Raw genomic sequence first — 22,021 nt, 5'->3', positions numbered from 1 at the left:
TCCATTAAGCTCCACTGAAAGCTATCGGAGTGTCTGTGCTATTCTGCATGTTTCAAAGACAGCAAAAAGTTTTTAATTAAAGGCTTTGCAGTCCTTCAGCTGGCTCCAAATGAGTCTTGGCAGTTTGTTTTTGATGTGCAAGCCTGAAACAGAACATTGCTCACAAAACAGAGCCATCTTTACTGTTAAAATGCCCTTACTGCTCTCTAAGTGAGAAGAATAGAAAATGTTGTTCTCTCTTTTAATGGGTCTTAAACCAAAAGCTCTTTCAGCTTCTATGGGAGTGTGAAGGTAGAATCCAAGGGAGAGATTCAGACTGGGACAGACACAGGCGCTGGCAGATGCCCAGGCTGGCAGCAGTTTTGTCATTCCTCTCAGAAGTGTGAGGGCTAGTGGTTCCTGATACAGGCTGGAACAGTCCGGTGAACTTGTCCAGTTTCTTAGCTGTAATTACCAGGCCATGGCAAGATCCCAGAAATGCTGATGTGCCTCGATTGTGCCTCTTTTTGTGTCTCCACCCTGGAATCAATTGTCTTCCAAAACTGCACCTCTGCAGGCTTTTTCTAGCTCTTAACTTCTTTTAACCTCCAAATAGCTCTGAAGTATCCTTTTCTCCTTGCCTTTATCTTATTTCAGGGCCAAAATAAAATTATAGGGACCCTTTATTTCAGAAGAAGCTCATTTCATTCCTTGGCTTGAACCTGCAATATACATGCAATATTTTGGGTCTTATGCAAATACAGAAGAGCTGTATTGGATAACACATTTCTTATTTCTAGATGCTCATTTGGACAGCACAGTTTTTACACAAATTAAAGCTTTTGTTTCTACTAAGAAAAGTGCAGTTATAAAAAGGGCATTTACGTGTTTGATGCTTCCCGGGCATACTTAGAGATGAACTTCTGGATTCTGTCATCAGAAATAGAATTTTGCAGCTTTTTGCTGTCACTAGCTGTGCAAGACCCTAGGGAGCAGAGAGAGGGGTCCTGGATTCTGTTCTTCCCTGAGCATCTTTTACTAAGTTCCAGTCAACTATTGCAGCTCTGTGCAAGTCCAGTGAAGTCATCGGGGTTGCCCAGGTGCAACTGCACTGAAGAGCCTGAATTTCAGAACTGGGGTTACAAAGCAGGATGCAGAAGAGAGAAGGTATGTTGCTTTACTCCCCAAGTGCAGGCTGAGCTGGCATGGCTGATGGCTAGAAACACCTGCTTCGAGGAGGTGTTCTCTTGTGGGAAAATATAAATAAATAACTGAAATACTTGTGATCTGAGCGAACTGGCTGTGGTTTAATTCACAGAGAAGCATAGAACTGTTTTCACAAAGCCGCTTGGTGCTGTCCAAGTGCAGTATATTTCCAGGTTTCTGCAGCTCAGAGGCCCACCTGAGGATGCAGAGCTGCACGTGTTGGATCTTTGCCACATTAGGTAACTCATAAGGAACTAAACCACCCAGCAAAACCTAGATGGTGCTATTTTTTTTTTTCTTTTCTGTTACTTTTCAATTATTTTTTTTTATTTTCTGATCGGAAGGAATTGTATTCCTACAAGGAACACATTGAACACCACATTAAACATTAAAACAGGAACGCATCACTACACCCAGGACATCTGTTTTTTTCCTCCAATACTATTGCAAGTACATCATTGTATTTAAAGAAACTGAAAGAAGGATTTTTAAATATATCTTTTACTTTGTCTTCTTCATTACAAAAATACTAATCCCTATCATGAGGTTTTCTGTCTGCATTTAAATATTTCCCTGCAATACACTTTGTCTTGGGGAATATTCCACAGTGTAACATATCTGTCATTGAGATTGTTCCTCAGATGATCAGTTCCATCTTGTTAATCAATAAATACATACACCTCTCGGGCCTCTCCAGATAGATTCACTGCCAGCTTTGCTGAGTTTTCATCAACCTTCAGGAAAGCTTTCCTACCCCTGTCTAAAATCTAGGCGATGTTCTGTAACGCGCGTTGTTGGTTAGAATGGGGTATGTGCCATATCTTATGAGAAATCTATGAATGAATTCCACTAACTTAGAATGAACCACACTCGCTGCAGTGTACAAGTGTAATATTTTGATCGCAGGCAAGGTGTTCTTGATACCTCACAGTACAGACTTTTAGCGGCTAGATGGCACTATTGCCAGAGAGTAGAATCAGGTGCAATAGAAAACACCACGCGAATTTACAGGTTTGCTTTTCTTAGCAACAGCTGTGACAGAAGGTAGCTTTCAGCTGCCTACTATATTGATTTACATTTCAGAATTTGGTTTGTGCCATGTATGCTGTCTAACTCAGTAATATTTTCATCCAGCTTTTTCTTTCTTCTCGTAACAGCATAGCAACTCAGTCGTGTTGTTCAGATCTCCCTTTGGCTAAGCGCTAGAGAACGGCAAACTCATGGCAGAATCACCTCAGGTTAAAGGAAGCATGTGCATGAAGAGAAAGCTGACTAGATGGCATGCTGATCTTCTCTTCTTTCTTTTTACCATTTGTCCCTTCCCATGAACATCCTCCCCTCTCTCCTCTTCCTAAGTCCACCCCTTTGTGTCATTCATTGCAAGAAGGGACTGGGAAACCACTGCCAGAGTGTCTGTCACTCCACTGAGCTCTGTTCAACCTGCATTGCCTTGTTCAGTGTGCAAAAGCAAACGTGATTTTTCTTATGCCGTTGCACCAACACCATAGATGTACTGGGTGCCAGTGCCCAGGCGCTGGGAAGGCATGTATAAGGAAGGGTAAAATGCTGCCTGGAAGCGAGGAGAGAGGGGGAAAAAATGTAAGAAACAGCCCTGCTAGCACAAGGTGAGAGCAGGAGGAGGGGAGGAGGTGCTGAAGGTGCCTGAGCAGAGATTCCCCTGCAGCCCCTTGAGAACCCACGCTGGAGCAAGTTTATCCTGAAGGACTGCAGCCCGTGGAAGGGCCCACGCTGGAGCAGGGAAAAAGTGCGAGGAGGAAGGAGTAGCAGAGAGGAGCTGTTATGGACTGACCCCATAACCCACCATTCCCCATCCTTCTGCTTGGGGAGGGAGGTAGAGGAGTCAGGAATGAAGGACTGAACTTGGCCCTGGAAACAAGTTGGGAGGGAGGTAAAGTGGAAGGAGTGTTTCGTTTCATTTTTATTTCTCACCATCCAAATCTATTTTAAATAGTGATAAATTAGATTAATTTTCCCCAGGTCAAGTCTCATTTGCCCATGATAGCAATCTGTAAGTTGTCTTCCTGTCTTTACCTCAACCCACAAGGTTTTTCATTTTAATTCCCGCCCCCCCCATCCTGTTGAGGAGGGAGAGTGAGAGAGCGGCTGGCTGGGCATCTAGCAGCCAGCCAAGGTCCACCCACCACAAGAGAAAGAAGTATTTTTGTCCTGTTCAGCAAGGTAATTTTTTTTTTGGAGGCAGTCCAGATTTCATTTAGTTATTCCCAGTAATAAATTGGAATTTTAAGAATCAGTTATGCTTCTAAATCTTTATTCCAGGAACTTATCTTACTGAACTCATCAGGCACAAAGTGCTTTTGAAAAGCAATAATTTCCATAAAACAAGAATTCAAGTGACAAACCTAGGGCATCCAAAATGACTGGTGATGTTAGATACCTCTATGTTCTTAACACACATGCTGAGATGAAAGAGGGAAAACACTCTAATAACTGCAGTCCTTAAATTCTCCTGAAGTTGGGACCCTTGAATGGATTAATCCTAATGTCTCTTAATGCTTAAAAATGTAGGCTTAGGCACACCTTAGTTTCTGATATTCATCTCTAAAAGTACATGTCAATCATTGCTCAATTTTCCTATTTTTTTCTTCTTCTTTCCTGTAACTCTCCAGTTCTGTTTTACTAAAAAAAAAATAAATAAGGGGGGGGGCAGGGAAAATAGCTATTTCTTTTTCATAAGGGACAACTGTTTCTTAAGGTATTCCCTGATTTCTCAGTTTTGTAAGTTGCTGAGGTGTTATCGGGAGTCTTCCAGCATGTGATTTTTTTTTTGACTTGGAAAGCCAGTAAATCATGTCAGAATCCTGGCTGATGTTTCAAAATACAGTAAATGTCTTACATCACCAGAAATATTGAACAAAAAATCCCCAAACATGAAAAACCCTAATCACTTTGCCACTCAGGATTTGGCGAGCATGATTCATGATATGTGAAAGTTTGATCTTGACATTATGATTTCTTATTTTCCAAAATTCTTACTGCTAGAGACATTTTTTAAGTAATTTTCTTTGTAATTTTTGTCTCTTCCCAGCCCTTTTGTAGAAATTACAATTTTCTCTTTCCACCACAGTATGGTTATAAAAGATTTTCTTCTTTCCTTTAACTGCTTTGGCTAGCATTAACTCATTCTGCTGTTTTGATTCTTTAGTGTTTTTCCCTTAGTGAAACTGTTAGACATGGTGTCCTTCAGGCCTTCTTGGAGTATAATCACTTAGACCTTCTTTATGTCCTGTATAATTGCTGAGTGGTAAAAGCCAAAATGAAATGAAATGCATCTGTGCTTTCACAAAAATGCTTTTTAAAGTAGCCTTCTAGCTAAATGATGGACTCCATTTATGTACTGTATGGAGTATTTATGTACTGCATACATTGGGCCAAATTATTTGTGCTTCTGCTTGGGTTTGCTATGACCCAGTCCTGCCAGCATTCTCCCAAAGGGGACGTGCTTAACTTGTCTGTTTGAACAGCTGAGCTGAGAAGAGGGGATGCTGAGTAATACTCCTTCCCACAGTGTCTGAGGCACTACCACAATGGCAGTGTTTGTGCAGACAGGATCATGTCTTAGGTCTAATTCCACATCCCAGTAAACTCCGTGAGATAATTCACGGCTGCATTTCTGCACTTGGAGTATATACTGTACTACTAGTATATACTAGTGCTACTTTGGGAAAGCCTTTTAAAAAGGCATGATACTCCCAGATTTTTATTTTTATCTGAGGGCAATTGTGCCTTAGAAATGGTTTATTTGAAACCTTTGACCTGAATTCTAATCTGATTTAAATTCATTTAAATTCAGAATAACTCTGGGTTAACTCCAATGTAAGTGAAGTGCTAGTCCATGGGATAGCAACGGTGATTCACAGAAATGCAAACAGCAGCTGGCTCTGTGTCCTTAGTTAATTTGATTATATAGTTTCAGTTTAACTTAAACAAAAAGTAATGACCTTATTATTATTTTAGGAAACCTATTTTGAGAGGAGGGAATCATATTTCCTACATAAATCCTTTTTCAAATATCTTCTTTAGATATACACTTTGCTAGAGATGGAGTTGAGTTTTTGTGGGGAGAGTAAAAGCATACTGGATTTCACTGATCACAGTTGCTTTAAATTACGCAATGAGGAGAGAGACGCTGTTTGCACATGAAGAAAACAAGGTTGGCAGCAGAGATCACAGAGGGGACTTGCCTTCATAGTTTCTTTCTACTGTGGACCAAGTACCAGCAGAAGGATTGGGGTGTCTTTGCAAGAATTATCTTAGGGGCCACATTTGGCTAAGGTAACCATCAGACAAAAAATCTGGGTTCAATGGTAGTAAGCATTCTTTCGCGATTTCTGTCTCAAGCACTATCCTTCTGAAGTTTTACAAGAAGAAATTAAAAATAAATTGTTGAATCTTACTTTGCCTAAATGTAAATTAAGATGAATCTCAGGGCTTTCTCCTAATATTATGAAATTTAGTAAGAGCTGAAAACATTTTTTCAAATATTAAAATCATAGTTACATATGATATTTTCTGATTTTTGCAGACATTTTCTCTATGTCTTATTTACCCTCTTACCCTCTTGTCTCTCAAATTAAAGTCTGCCTTAATATATCAGTGTTCTAAATCTTCTAATCACCTTCAAAATTACAACAGGAGTAGGGGAATTGAGAATGTTTTTCAATAACAGACCTTACGAACTCTAATATTTGCTATTGTACAGTTCTGTAATGTCTGTTGTTTTATCTTTGTGTTTTGTCGCAGAATGAAAAGGAGAAGCTGACATGGAGTGACCGTATGCCTGGATATGCAGCAAACTTTGGATTGATTTTATTTATGGTAATATAATCTGCAGTTCTACGCATGTATTAGGTGTGAGAAACTTTGCAATGAGCATCTTGAGTGGAATCCTCAATTGGTGTTCTCAAAGATGCTAAAAATCTGAAGAAAGCTAGGGTTGTAACCTACAGTTTGTGAGAAATTCATGTCCTACTAGGAAGATTCATAGAGCTCAATGCCTACCTCCAGCCTTATTCTCTTTTTCCAAAGGCTGCTTATGAGAGGGCTGTTGGCTGGATGACTTGCTGCAACAGCAGCAGCTCATTACTAGATGCTGTCTCTCCCACAGGGTTTCTGCTCTGTCCTTCATTATCTGATGGAGGGAAGCCCGCTGCATATTTGCTTGTGAGCACAGTATTGGGGATGCTCTGTCAGAATGACATTTAGAAGTGTCGAGCCTGCTGAACAGGTGTCATACAGGTGAAATAAATCTGTTGCTGAGAAGTATTTCTCCAACACGCGTTCAGGGATGGACTATACTGTAGTCGAGGAAGAACGTGGTATACAATCCTCACTTGAGAACAAGAATAAGGTGTGCAGGTCAGCCATCTGTGAAGTGTGGACACCACTGTCCTAGCAAAATTTCCAACAGACCATAAACACATCATCACACTGCTAGACTTTGTAAACAGCAATAGGAAAGCCTCACTAACAAACCTTAAATTATGTTGTCAAGGATCCCATTACCCCTCTGGTTACAGAAATTACTGAATGAAAGCATGTATTCGCATCTAGAGCCAGCATAAAATGGCGATGAAATATGCCGGTTTACACCACAGGAGCATCTGACATGGGAAAATTACTTAGGGACTAAATTATTTTAAAATACCTAAGTGTATTTCTAATTTACTGGAATTTGCATATACTGCAATAGATGTCCTGTGAAGATTTAAATTTTTTTTCTGACAATCAAACCCATTTTATATTCACGTTGAATTCAAATTAATGTCTTCATTTTTATAAATATATGTGTATATATTTATGAAGATATATGTATTGTATGTTAAGTATATTTTCTGTTCATATTAGGTGTGTCATGCATATATATATATATATCTATATGTACTTACAACATTTTGAGTGACTTTACCATCCTGAGGCCATACCAAACATTTGCTTTTTAGACAGAACCTCTGACTGGCATCAGTTGGGACTTTGCTTAAAGCAGAGTATACTGAGAATGACTAAGCATGTAGCCCCGATTTAGCTTTTACAAGTCATTCTTGTGCAGACAAGGTGCTTACATGTGCTCTTGACTTTAACCACATGTTTAAATCTCCCCTAAGCATGAGCTTAAAGTGCTTTCCTGAGTCATAGCCTATGTATTACACTCCCTGCTTACTGTAACATCTGAGAGAGATTTATAAAGTTAAAATGTAGAGCTCCGATTCTTCAGCTTCTGTTAGTGACTAGTGGAACTGTGCTGGCTTTCACCCTTTAGAGAAGTGGCCACAATGATTTTTTTAGACTATATTGAGCATTAGTAAGATGTAAGCACCTACAGGAGACAACTTACAAACCACGCATGAAATTCAAGTCGGCCCTTGATGAGGGAGAGCCAGCTCTGCTTTCCTACGTGGAGGTTACAATCTGCTTTTTACTGTATGTGATGTTTCTTTGTTTTCTGCTAGATTAGTTAAACAGGGATCGGAAACACCAGACTAAAGTTTGTTGTCAGTCTGTGCAATAGAATTGCACTGAGGAATCTAAGTTGGGCTCATCTACCTCTGTTATTATTATTCACATAGACTAATTTTTTTAGCCATAAGCACTACATACATAATAGGTGATGAAATCTTGAATTTATGTGTGTGTGTGCACATGTACAGGACACAGACACAGAAGACTCAGACACAGATGTGCACACACATGTGCTGCAATTTCTAGTGCTGCAGAAGTGATTGCTGAATTTTTAATACTACCTTTTCCAGGCCCAAAGGGTCTGGTGGCACAAACCCATAAACATTTTCCATGAAGATGTCTACATTGCTATAGAATGATGCTGTTGTGTTCTGTCTCTCCTCCCCCCAGCTTTACTTGCCATACCTTCCATTACGATTCTTGACGTTGCTAAGAGTTTTCTTATTGTAAAACCTTTTCTCTTTATTTTTCATTTGTGTACTTCTTTTGTGTGCTTCACTTCTGTGAATCTTTTTTCAAGAACTGTGTTGTGTTTTGGTTTTTGTTTTTGTTTTTTTTTTTTCTTTCTAGCTTTTCTCCTGTCTTTATTAAGCTAGGCATGCTGTTTGTTTCTTTAAAAGTGCAGGCTGAAAAAAATGTTTGGTTTGGTTCTCTTGCCCAATTGGTCTTCATGTTTTACACCACCAAATAATTCCAAGAATTATTTTACATATTTATGGATGCTTTAAAATCTGGTCACAGTTCTTTTGTTGTACACAAAGCCTCACTCGACTGCAGAGGGGGCAGAAGATCCAACCTTGATTTAAGCAATGTCTTTTGCAGGGGTTTTAGAACAGAAGTTCACAAGTCTTATTTTTGCCCAGTAAGACCAGTGTTAACAGGAGGTCTAGACTTAGCTGGGCATATACAAGTTTGGCTTGGGTGCGATTAGTAATAACATATGTCACAGTTTAGAAACTGCATATTTAGAAGGTACATATTCTGACAAAGATTTCTGAGTATGTGACAAAAGCGTTGGCAGCCGTTGGAAGAGAGCAGGAAGTCATGGAGCAATGCCATCACTTGAGCTTTTCTTTGGGTTCATTGTGTTTGGTTCAGTCAGAGGAAGGAAGAAAAGCAATTAGTGTCATGGCACAAGAGTTCAGCCTTTGCCTTCGTTGGACCCTGTTGCCCTATTCTTACTCACATGGCATAATACTTGACTCTGGAATAGCCCTACTGGGGAGCCAAAGAACTGTTTGGACATTAAATTGTTATCCTACTTGGATGAAGGTAACAGTCTAGCCCACGGGGTTTTATAGCTTCCTTCTCAGATCTAGTATGCTTTCCTGTTTGTCTTCATTCATACCAGGCTCAGTAGGTGACCTTTTCTGCAGCCAATTTTCACATCTGTTTCTAAGCAATTCAGTCCTTGACAGACTCGTTTAGATATTCACTGAAGAAACTGTCTGCCATAGTAGGGGATTGAACTGGCCAGATGAAATGTTGGCAGTGACAACAAAACCCACAATAGGCACCTGAACGAAAGGTGACCGTCTGATTTGGAATTCGGGCCAAAGAGGTATTTTCAGGAATGGAAAAAATGCTGTGAAGATACAGGCCCCTTCCCTCTCAGAGACCATCTGGGAAGTGAGAATTATGCTCTCAGTTACCGTGCAGTCCTACAAGCCCTCCTCAATTTTCTCTTGTTGCTAGATGCACAGATAATGAAGACTCCTAAAGGAGTGTTTTTCCATCTGTGTCTAAGCAGATGTTTAAAAACAGCTGGGCAACCAAGGAGCTTCTGAAGCCCTGGTGCTTTTGCAAAACAAATGTCTTTGTTCTTTAAACCAATAAAACATATTTTTTTGGTTAAATTTCTATATCTTGCTGTGGCACTGCATGAATTGAAAAGGTCACAGTAGTGCAAGCGTCTGAGAGTATCTCATCTTCCAGTAACCTTCCCCATTGCTACGGATCCCTTAAATCCTATGGTCAGGTTTAAGAATTTGCTATTCAACTTCCATCACCTGAAATTTCCTCTTTCTCTATTTAATGATGACTGTCCTTAATGACTCTTTTTCCTGTACTGTTAAGATACCACCTGTCAGTGGAAGCTTGTGATGGAGACAGGTGTCTATGGGGGCCCAGAGCACTCATCATCTCCAGAATGATGCATATAAGGTTACTTTGCTGTTTTTCCTGGTCCACCACCACAGTAAAAATTTCAAAGAAATCCACAGGGGAAAGAAACAGAAAAAGAGTATTTGGAAAGTGATTAAGAGGAAGGAATCTGTGACCCAAACTGAGAAAAAGAAAAGAGCTTAAGGCAACTGTAGAGGTGGAAGGTGAATTAGATTACTGCCAGGTGGTGCTGTTTTGTTTTCTCTCCTTATTGGGGATATTAGTCTCTACTGTAGTGATCGCTTCTGCAATGGGCAAGTTAGGAAAAAGTTCTGATCTTTGTGTTCCTGCACCGCTTCTGTCATAGTAAGAGCTGAGCAGATAGTTCAACATGAATCAGATTTTTATCTGCAGGTTTGGTAGGTAAGTCAAAAGAAAAAAGAGAAAAACAGGCAGGAAAAATTAGAACTGCATTCTCAACACAATGACAGCTACAAAAGGAAAGGAAATGATATTTTATGCCATTTGAAATGTTTTCATTTAAAGTGTTTTGTGTTTAGACCTTTTTCTTCAGACCAGTATTTGAATGAAAAATATTAGCATGAAGCAAAACCTCATAATTCACCTACATTTCATTTAAAATTAATGAAACATTTCTTTAAAAAGTAAAAATCAGATGTTTTACTAGCTCTAACATTTTATTACTATTTTCTTACAAAACTTATTTGTGAATTTCATCTCGTATCTCCAGGATTTTCTCCAAATGATTATTTTTAAGTATGTTTACTAGTTCTCCATTAGAACAAAATATGCCCAGTTTTCATCTTCAACCTTTAATATAGCTCCGATTCTTGTTCTGGTTCTTTTGCAATAATACTTTTTCACAAGACAACCTTCCTCTGTATACAGGAATTCAATAAACTATTGTTGGGTCATTAAAATGAACTGTTAAATTTCCTTAAACATGTGTTGTGAATCTGGGCCCCTAGGCCCATTGAAATAATTGCAATAGTCTGATCTTTTACATTTAGGCAGTTTCTTTCATCTGAGGATCTCAAGATGTTTTACCTAAAATAATGAATGCACATTGGAATTCTTGCCAAAGGCTAAAATGAAAGAGAAAAATGTACACTCTCTCCCTTTCCTGCTCTGGCTATGAAAATTTGCTATTTTTTATTGTTATTTTATTGATTTTTTTTCATTGTGGGGTGGATTATTTTTTTGAAACCAGAGTACTACAGCCCTGTGAAATTCAAATTCTTCTTGTGGGAACTTGACCTTAAGTAGCAGGGCTGACTTTCCTCATCTCATGGGTCAAAGCCAGCCCATGAAAGATGCCAGGATACCAACTGATTTCTGGGACAGAAATGTAAAGTGAAGCCCTAGTAACCCTGTTTAGGTCAGTCTTAAAAGAACAATAACAAGGGAAATATATATTTTTTTTATTTTTTTTTTTTTAAATTTGTGGCAACAGTTGAGCAAACACAACCGGAGAGTAAGTTGCCACTTCTGCTGTGCAGAGGGGAAGCTGTTTCAGCCAGTAAAGCCCATTTACTTGACTGCACATACATGTAGGCCCTTCAGTCCAAGCTGTGTGAACCTGTTGCCAGAAAAAAGACCTTGCTGAATACCTGCGTTTGAACCGAACTACCTGAGTTTCACCAGTACTGCATGAATAATAGGCAGAGCTTTAATCAGAGAGGATGTGCACATCTTCAGGAATTGTGCCAGTTCAGAGTTCTGCATCCATTTTCTTCATTATGTTCCTGTTAGAGAATTTTGAATTCTCACCTTTTAATTTGCTTATCCTCGTATTATTGTGTTGCTCTAAGAAATAACCACACAACGCCAATTCATGGAACAAACCCAACATACCAGTCAAAGCTTCTGTTTGAATGTCAGTATCAAACTTGAACTAATCTATCTGTACGTTTCTTTGCAGATTATGCTGACATTTTCAGCAGTGTTTGGTGTGATTGTGTACCGAATTACTACAGCAGCAGCTTTGTCATTCAGCACAAATGAGACAACCAGGTCAAATGTTCGAGTGACTGTGACCGCAACTGCTGTCATCATTAACCTCGTCGTGATACTTATACTTGATGAAATTTATGGAGCTGTTGCCAAATGGCTGACAGAAATTGGTAAAACTATCTCACCACATTCCTCATTAGTACATTACATGTATTGACACGAGAGTATGCAAGGAGGTTCTAATAGGAATATTTCCCACTGAAGAGTGCCAGTGAAAATATTCAGGCCTATGGGGTAAGATGCTCAGACTTGCCTCTGTGAACTAGGGGTCTAAGCCGCAACATGCAGTGTTGCCACTAATAGGACTAATTAGCCTGGCTACAATGCCATGTTAATGCAGCTGTGCTATTTCCAGGATCTCAGCTGGTATTTCTGCATCACGCTGGCTCTATGCCAAGATCCACTTATCTAGAGCTGGTTGAGAATTTTGACCGGGTATGTATTTTGATATATATCTTTACCTCTAGGAGCTTGGTTTACTGAAAGTCATTGGTTTGTTTCAAAGATGTTGCTGGCTCTGGCAAAGCTACACTGGCAAATCCTTACCAGGTTATTTTGCTGATGTGATTTTTACCAGGTCCTTACCACTTAAAGGATTTTTTTGCCATATGGGCATGTCTGGGCTGGATTTTTTTATAATAATACCTATTTCAGTTAGAGGGTGGATTGTTGTTGTTTTTTTTTAATGTCATATTGTTACAAGCCTGGCAATGTAGTAAGCCTTTTAAAGGCGAATCAGTCCTTCGACTACTATATGGGTTTATGAACAAGGGTTTAGGCTGAGGTTTTGTTTTGTTATATAAATTAGGGCAAGGATGTTTGCTGATAGGGCCCTAACATGAGATTCTTATAGCCGTCATAAAGTATTGTTTCCCGCATTTTTATACATCACTTCTAATTCTAGATTCTAGAAACACTGAAAATCAATCAGCAGCCACAGATGCCCTTAACTGTAGCAAGTGCTCTACCTGTACATTTTAGGCATCTAACCTTAGGCATCCAAATTAGAAACTTTTTGATAATTGGAGCCTGACTCAATGATTCGAAATTGCAGATTACCTCCCTGTAAAACCTACAGTGATGCGAAGCTGGCTGGAACTAGCAGACTTCAGATTGAAACCTTAGGAACTCTTAAGACTTTTGCTTCTTGTTCTCGCTTTCTCAAGACACTTTCAAAGTCACAAGTGAAAACATCTATTTTAGTCTTATTTTCTGAAGAATGCCATAAACTGAAGTTTTGTAGTTGTCATAATAGACATCCAATCTGAATTTATGAAATAATGGTCCTGTTGTTTTACCAGTAAGAATAGCCTGACCGTTTAGATTAGATTTGTAAAGTATTTGAAAGAAATGAAGACAAAGCGATTCATTTTCACGAAACGCCACCAAATGGGGTTCATTTGTTTGTTTCTGTTTGGACCCAGCTTTTGGTAGAATGTAGCACGGTTACACAAATGAACTCTGTTCTAGTGGCTTAAGGAAGCTCAGGCTTACTGTCCAGGCCAAAATTGTACCCAGATTTTCAGCTTTTGTATAACTGACAAGCTGCTAACTGTGTGTGACCTGATGAATTCTGTCCGCTGCACCCACAGCTGTTAAGGCATCACAATCTGTGTGGAAAGCGTAGGAAGAGATGAAGGTGAGGCTTCTCCTCTCTGGCAGTTTCTAGGCCAAAGATTGGAAGTGCAAACCACTGTCGTTGCCTCTCTGGTGGATGCACAGAAGGAAAATCTCTCCCTTTGAAACATGCAGCACTCTGAATTGTGAAAGAAACAACAATTTCTTACTTGCTGATTATTCTCCCCCTGTCACTTTGCATTTAATTCTTACCCTTCTATCTTTATTTAGTCAGCTTTCCTAATTAACCATCAGATGTTTTGTTTAAGAAGGATCCAGTCTGAGTAATCTCTAGTGCTACAAATTACACGTGTTAGAAAGTTCATTCAGGCAGCTTTCTCCAGTGCTAGGCTTAGATGCCAACTGTAATCAAAATGTTAAAAAAAAAATTACAACTCATTCGTGCTGATAAATGCTCCTTACCTTGTGAACTTTCATTTTGCTGAGCAGAGCAAAACATACTCAATTCTTTTTTCACACTGCAGTTAATTGACAAGCTGAGGAACGCACTTGTTGGGCTGGAGGAACAGCTCTTGATGGCATAGGTTTCTATTCCAGCCCCAAGAGCACTTGAATCTTTGGTCAAGTGAAAAATTAAGTACACCTGTAAGCCCAAGAATAGTACCAATGATAGCGATTGTATTCTTTGTAGGATCAAAGTAATACTTCTGCCTCAATACCTGCTGAATCAGTGCTTGGGTGAAAAAAAAGTAGTAGTAATGTTGTAATCAATACAGAGAGCTCATACAAGATGCACTAGGACTCCATGCACCTCTCATGGATCCAGAAAAGCAGGGCCCAGCAAAAGGGCAGGTTATATCCTGGTATTCTCCGGCTGAATATGTCTTCTTCAATAATCAGGTGGTGTCAGACTTGACTTAGAACTCATTTACTCGTAACTTCCCTTAGGTCAAGGAAGAACCAGTCAAAGGGGGACAAAATCAAAACTACTTGAGTTTGTGCCTTATAAAGGCAGCAATTCCTTCAGTGAGCCCATGCCCCAGATAGCTCATTTCATTCTCTATCTGGAAAGTTTCAGCTGCCCAATTTTGGTGTAACATGCTGCACAACCAAACATATATTATGAGTGTATCTTTTTTTTTTTTTAAAGTTTTCTCTCTTACTAATGCATCTATTCTGGCCGGATGCATTTCTTCTGTAGCAGACTCCACTAGCTAGAGGACAAATTCTATGCATGCCTCTATTGGTATGGTATAGTATATCTGAGTGTGGGGAGGGAGTGAAGTGCTGAGAGAGGCTCTGGAACCATATATGGTGTGAAAATTTTCATCCAGAGGCTGAGCTCATCTTTGTGGGAGGTCTCCATAAGGCAAAGGCTAGGATTTTTCTCCCTCAAATTAAAAGCTGCACTGCTGTTACTCGATATTCCTGTTGCCCTGAGCTGTTGTCCTGAGGATCTATCCAGCATATGGGGTCATCTACAAATTGTTCAAATCCTTTGAAGGTTTAATTAAGCTTTTCTATACGTATAGGTGAATGATGGCTTAGGGCTCACCAGGTTGTATATTGACCTTTTATGAAAATATGGTCAAAAGGATCACAAATGAAGCTGGGCAGTGGGGACTCATTACAGCTTTGCTATTTCTTTAGTGCTCAAATAAACACCATGCTGCTTTTTTAAGAAAAAAACCCAAAGCAACCAAAACACTCAAACTGTGCCCCAAAACAAAACTGTACAAGTACAGCTGTATTTTTAATGAAGTTCTTAAAGCCGGAGCTCTGGATCTACCTTATTATTTTGCACCTCCGCTGTGCTACAGAAATTCAGTCAAGAACATACCACAATAAAATTACCTGCTCTCACATTAGTTAACAGCTCAGGATGAGCATGGCAATACAAGAATTTAACCCATATAGAGTCTTTAAAAGAGGATCCTACTGTCAATTTGAAAAGCCTCTTCATTATACCTATGTGTTCTGTCACTGGAAAATTTCCATAGGAATTGGAAATAAACCTGAGAACAGTCATAAATACTGAAAATGTTTAAGACACATTTTTACAAGTTATTTAAAGAAGTCTAGAAATGTAGAATATGTATAGTGAATAGAGAAACATTAGCAAAAATGTGCATTTATTTTGCATGACAATTAACAATTCACTTAATGCCTTATTCAGAAAGGTGCTTAGTCTTGTGTTTAATGTTAAGCACATTAACAATCTCATTACAGGAAAAAAAGGCTTGTGCACACAAAGTTAAGAAGGCTTTTAAGGTGTTTTTTCTAGATGAAAATCTTTGTAGGTTGCTTTCATCATTCATGAACTGAGAATTTAATGCTCTGTTATTTCAGTTGTGTAACTGATATAGTTATGTATGTCGATATGCATATGCTTATATACATTAAAGCTATTTATACTGCTTTAGCTGTATGCAGTTGAATTTCACGAGCCAATTACTTTTTTGTTCAAACTCCAGAGAGCTAGGAGAACCATACAAATACATAATAATTATTTCTATCTATTATTATTAATAATATTAATAATATGTTCATTATGTTAATAAAATATATTTAATGATAGCATATAGTTAATAATATAATAGATGTCAGAGTAAGTGACAGAGGAGGTGTGTGCTAAGACTTCCCAGAAGTGGCCTGAAGCAGAGGAAGGTGATGCTGTCTGCCCAGGCCTCTCCGCAAGGCAATGGAAGAGACTGGGAAAGAAGTGACGTGTTGTCAGGTCCAGACCAAGTGTCGGGATCTGTTGGGTCCTTTTGCCACCAGGGTATTGGATAGACAGCATGAGCAACTTGAGATAAGCTCTCAGAGGCCTATCAGAGAATCAAGTTCATTATGTTGTCATGATTAATGTTTCTGTCAAAGAATCTTCAGTTTCCATCTGGAAATTTGGAAGGACTCTCTGGAAATCAGGCGTTCGTGACAGAGCTAGTGTGCATTGGTACAAATTAAAAGTACAAAAGAAAAAACAATATGAGCTTGAAATTTGTGGTTTGGTGTGTATTTGTAGATATCAAGGATGTTTACATATTTACTAATTGATTTCTCTGGTTTAATTTTTTTTTTTTCCCCAGAGGTACCAAAAACAGAGAAAACCTTTGAGGAGAGACTGATTTTGAAGGCATTCCTACTGAAGTTTGTGAATTCTTATGCACCAATTTTTTATGTTGCCTTTTTTAAAGGGAGGTAGGATAAATGTCCTTTAAGTATAGATATTTATGTATATAGATATTTATGTGTGTATATATATGCCTATATTAGTGGACCTGTGTTTAAAAATGGGCACAAAGGGCTACCTTACTAAGTCTGGGACAGTCCATCTTCACCAGCTATGAAAAAAATCATAAATAAGGTTGTCTGAAACTTGATTTTGAATGGCAGAGCATGACGCTGAGCACTGTCTTGTCTCTCTTCTAAGTAGAGCATTGCTCTGAAATGCAACCATTTTAGTTTTCTTTCTAAATAAGAATAATCCACATCTCAGAAAACAATTCCTTTTAGTTAAAAAAGGGTGTTGCATTTATGAGTGAATGGTATTGCTCACAGGTCTTCACTTTCTACATTTGAGCAAATTTTTCTTGAAGCATCATTCAGCAAAGAAAGGTTTTCCTGTTTCATTTAAAATTATGGAACTACTTTCCCTATTACTTTCTCAACATTTTGCACTATTCGCCCGTATCAACTTAAATTAAGAAATAGTTATAGTCAACTGGAAGTTGCATGTTTTGGCGAATGAACTGATTGACCAAAAAGCTAATTCAGCTGTCCTGCTAAATAAGTGTGACTTCCTATGGGTTCAGGATCGTTGTCTTTGGGGACCCAGTTATCCACAGTATAACACATGCTTTTGAATGGGAAGCTTAAAATGATTGTTTGTTAAAACTTTGGCAAAAATGTTTGAAACATCCTCTAGATTCTGTTTCATACCATTTTTCTGTTCCTTTTGGGGGCTATAAAGTATGTTAATCTATACTCTTCACTAATCCTATTCAGTATCATTGATTTAAGAATTAATGATACATTTTACCAGCAGTTGTAAATATTATAAGACAGTAATGAAAAGTATCACCAATTTCTTTCTTTTTTAACTATATTTTTGTGTTGTATGGCTATAATAAAGTCAGTCTCACTGTTTCTCCCCATGTAGTCAGAAGAGTCTTTACTGTGTATAGATGTGCAAATAACTCCATTCAAGGCATTACTCAGATGCAAGAGAATGTGGGTTAGGATATGTGTTCCCAGTTTTGTTTGTGATCTCTAATCAAGAGAGGGAGATTATTTGTTATTTTTTAGCACAGAAAATTATTTTACTGAAATTACTTCATCAAGATGTAGTCAAAAAACATTTGTAGAGGCCTCTTACTTTGAAATAATTTTAAATAATCGAAGTTGAATAAGTGTTGTGTCTTTTAAAGCTAGTCTTTCAGCTAGTTCTGAAATATTTTGGCTAATATGAATGAACAGTTATGTTGTTAAAGTTAACTTTTTTCCTATTTTTACTTCATTTCTTATATTGTTATTGTTTTCAGATTTGTTGGCCGTCCTGGTCATTATGTATATGTGTTTGATGGTTATCGAATGGAAGAGGTAAGTAAATATGAAATTCAAACAAAGAAATCCTTAACAAAAAGAGATACGTGTGCAGTGTATTTCAGTGGAGTTTAGACAGTAAGGGAAAAGTAGAAAACATGTTAAAACAAGATGTTAAATCTTCAACATACATAGACAAAACCCTAATTTTCCATCTGAAGCACCTGTATGTTCTTTCTTTCTGCAGTTTTGCGTCCTTCATGGTGTTTTGTAGGTGAAGCTTCACCATTTTTATGCCTTACAATGGGGCACTAAGGCACAAACATTATATGGTTTTCCTGAGGCCCTTGGGAAACCTATGGCAGAGCTGGAACTTGAAACTGGCTTCTCATTCTGTAGACCACTAGAAGCCCAGCAATTTCAATAGCCTAAAAAGATATAGCCATTTTGTGCTAAACCTGTAAACATTTTTTTTTCCAAAATTCCTTTTAACTGCTGCGGGTATTCCCTTGAAAATCGATAGATGTACTCAAGGTTTTACAATAAAGCTTACACATAAGTCTTTGCAAGATTGAAGACTTTCTTTCCCCTTGGGAGACATCAGGTTGGAAGAGTATTGGTGATACTGCATTATGTTTATTACATTGATTATATAGTAAATATTTTAAAAGGAAATATAGTAGCCCCAGGGCACAGTAAGTTATTTCAGAGCTCTGCATATTTTCCATAATGCAGTTTTATGAGTGGAGATGAAATACCTTGTTAAGCATAGAATTGCAATGATCGACGAGCTCCGTGCTCCTGTGCGTATTGGTGGCAGGGACGATGGGCACATATAGACATTGGTAGCTCTCCCAGGTGAGTACTTTTAAATTAATTCTCTCAATCCCTTCACACTCCGTGGTTTTGTTTAATTACAGTGTGCTCCAGGAGGCTGTTTGATGGAACTCTGTATTCAGCTGAGCATCATTATGCTTGGAAAACAACTGATTCAAAACAATCTGTTTGAAATTGGAATCCCGTATGTATCCCAGCCTTCTCCATTACCATGCATTATTCGTCTGACACAGTAAATTAGAGCTTTGATCCTTATTCAGCTGAATGGGACTTTTGCCACTGCCTTCACTGGGTTCTAATTGAATGTGATGATAAATCACATTTTTGGTTGTGATGAAATGATCTGGCTGTATTTTATGTTGAATAATTGGCTATATCTGCAGTAAATGGCTTAAAGAAAGTGATTGAATATATTAAATAATTGATCTAAATTAATTTTAGAAACCTGGGAAAACAGGCAAGGTATGATAGATCTCTTGGGAAGTTTTAGAGAAGCTTTCAGGGTAGCAGTATCGAATACAAATTAGTATAAAGTGGAGGAGAGATGGCGTGGAGAAAAGCAATGGCTCATAAAAGATGTTAAAATGTATTACTTGATCTATGACTATTTTACGGGTTTACAGATGAAGTCCGCACATTTCTCAGGTGCCTGTATGTCAGTATGTCACTGTATGATGCAGGAGCTGGGGTATGGGAGAGATGCTGACACGCTGCTCAGCGGCTCTCTGCCACAGGATGCTTAGTGCACAGCACCTTCTGCTCCAAATACAGCAAGAAATCTCTCTTGGTCCATCTCCAGTGTCAAGGGGATCTTCGGGCACTGAAAATCCACTGAGAATGTCCTGCTCCTGTCTCTTGGGAAGTTTGCTCTTGTTTCTGTTAACTGAATCATCCTTGTTGGTGGCAGTGATCTGTGAAATGTTGTAGGAGATGAAGAGTGTGGCTTAGGCGCAAGCCTCAACTCCACTGAAGTTAGTCAGAATCTTTCAACTGTGGTGTCAGTAGCTTTTGGATCACATCCCTAAGGAAGGCCTTGAAGATGCTAGCTAGAAACTAAGATGAGTGATGCTTAAAGGTTATGAAATATTTTTTAAATAAGCCCTTTCCCTTCCTTTTCCTAGCAAGAACTTTTTTTGGAAGTAATTTAAATAGGGAGAAAAAAAAAATCCCAAACAAATCAAATGTGGGTTATGGATGGTTTCATTATTCTTGTGTCAAAGTTCAATAGGGAGGCCTGTTTTCTGTCTACATCTCATTGAGTTTACAGTTTATTTTCAGAAAAGGGTGGTAAATCATCCCCAAAATATCTGACATGTTGAAGGGTTAAAGCTTTCTCAGTGTAAACCTGGTGTGATTTTTTTTTTTTCCCCATCTTCCAAAAACTTAATGCTACTGAACTTTTTTAATGGGGATTTTATGATGTTAGAAATACTGTATTTATTTTTTTTGACTCATGAAAGCAGAGGCTGATCCAGTCCAAACAGAAAATTCCTGTCAAATTATTTCTCAATTCCCTCACTACAACTCTTGGTGCAAGAATGTGACAATTTCATCCCATTTTTCTCCCTCATTTCTGCTCCCCTGCCCTTCTGCCAACAATCTATGGTGGCCTCAATTTTTAAAACTGAATAACTGTTTAAAAACAAACATACTTTCATCCTCTCCTTCCCAGAGAAATACCTCATTTCAGTCACAATGCTATCTTGTCATCCTGAAATAAGCACATCTGGTTTTCCTTTGCTTGTCTGCATTCTCAAGAAAATCACGTGTATATCTGTAGGGCTCGGCCCTTCTCACCAGACCTGTTTGCACCAGGAGAAGCCCAGTGCTTTACTGAACACTTAAGTTAATTAAATCAGAGTTAGCCTTCTAGTTCTGCATGGACCACTCTGCTGGTTTGAACTGGATCCTTAACGATACTGTATTCTACCCCATCTGCCCCACAAACACAGGATCACAGACACCCTTTGAGTGCCGATCAATCAGATTTTCAGAGGGCTGTGCCTAGGTCTGCTGGGCACATATAAATCCAGACCAGAAGGGATTCCAAACATGCCTGTGTTACACAAGTAGTAGTTCTGGCATGTCTGTGTCTCACGCGTGATCTACTATGTCTATACATGCTGTTGTTTGGAGTTGTGACAGATGTATAGATAAACATACCCTCACCCTCTGCCCTCCTGCCTTCTCATCTGGCTTCCTACTGTATCTTGGTTTTCCTTGGTAATCTCTTATAGTCAGCTCATCTCTGTTAGAACATCCTTTTTCTACCGATAAGTTTTTTATTTTCCTTCCCAGCATATTCCCGTCTTCATCGGGCCCTCGTTCTGTTTTCCGGTGTCTACTTTTGCACAGGCTACACACTGTGATGAACAGTCCTCCTGTGGCAGAAAGGCAGATCAGTCTTTTATATCTCCACTTTCAGCAGCTGCATTTTTTTTTACCCCTTGCCTTGTGCCTCTTTGGAGGGAATGAGAGTTGGAGTGAATAACACAGATTCTTCCACTGGATCCCCGTATTTTCACTGAGGGCAGAGTACAAGTGCTGCAATCAACCCCACCCAAATGGAGAGGCAGAAGGGACTATCATAAACGGTGATTTGTTCTTCAGAATCTGGAACTGTCCTCTATATGTCTGTAACATGGAATTATCTCTCTGCTAAGTTATATGATGACCCAGATCAAAAGAGTTTTATTCCTTATTGAAATCTCATAATTTCAGGATTATTTTCAGAAAACCTTTTGATTTCACTCATCGTAAAACCCAGGGCATTTTAATTGCTTTGCAGATCACAAAGCCATATTCCCATTTGCTGTCTCTTTCCCACAAAAAAAAATTCTACTAAGTAGATGACAGATGGAGTTTATAAGCAAAAGCCATCCATTACTGTCTCTAGAGCCCCAAATGTTGCAGCAATTGGGAACCATCATTTGATGTCTTCATTCTGGCTTATCCATGGTCAGTGCTGGCTGAGGAGTTATGAGGTCAAGCTTCAGATGGCAGCCCTGTATTGTTTGGGGTCATTAGGACACATCCTTGCTTTTTTCCCTCAATGTTTCTGGAGAAACTGCTGCACATATACGACAGATTTGACTTGCTGGTCTTCTAAACCTTTCTGTGAATTCTTTTTCAATTCCTGCACCTAAGAATATCAAAACATCTAGGTAAATGCAATAACTATTGAATTATGGAAAACTAAGCCTTCTTGAATTGAAATGTGTGTTCTGTGGGGATGGAATTC

General features: G+C 38.7%; 1 protein-coding gene across 3 annotated transcripts in view; it reads left to right on the top strand.

Moving 5' to 3' along the window:
- The window catches only part of ANO2 (anoctamin 2), a 200,209-nt gene that overhangs the window by 144,173 nt on the left and 34,015 nt on the right, over window positions 1-22,021 (top strand). For all 3 annotated transcript variants that reach the window (XM_069806801.1, XM_069806799.1, XM_069806800.1), the window contains 5 exons: window positions 5,968-6,042; window positions 11,729-11,930; window positions 16,488-16,599; window positions 17,943-18,000; window positions 18,864-18,964. In XM_069806801.1, coding sequence (XP_069662902.1) covers window positions 5,968-6,042; window positions 11,729-11,930; window positions 16,488-16,599; window positions 17,943-18,000; window positions 18,864-18,964 — 548 coding nt within the window. The remainder of the gene's footprint in view (window positions 1-5,967; window positions 6,043-11,728; window positions 11,931-16,487; window positions 16,600-17,942; window positions 18,001-18,863; window positions 18,965-22,021) is intronic.

The sequence above is a fragment of the Haliaeetus albicilla genome, chromosome 19 (genome assembly GCF_947461875.1).
Source record: "Haliaeetus albicilla chromosome 19, bHalAlb1.1, whole genome shotgun sequence".
In the NCBI taxonomy this organism is placed as follows: Eukaryota; Metazoa; Chordata; class Aves; order Accipitriformes; family Accipitridae; genus Haliaeetus; species Haliaeetus albicilla.
The sequence above is the reverse complement of the archived record's forward strand: the minus strand, read 5'-3'. Positions and strand labels throughout refer to the sequence as shown.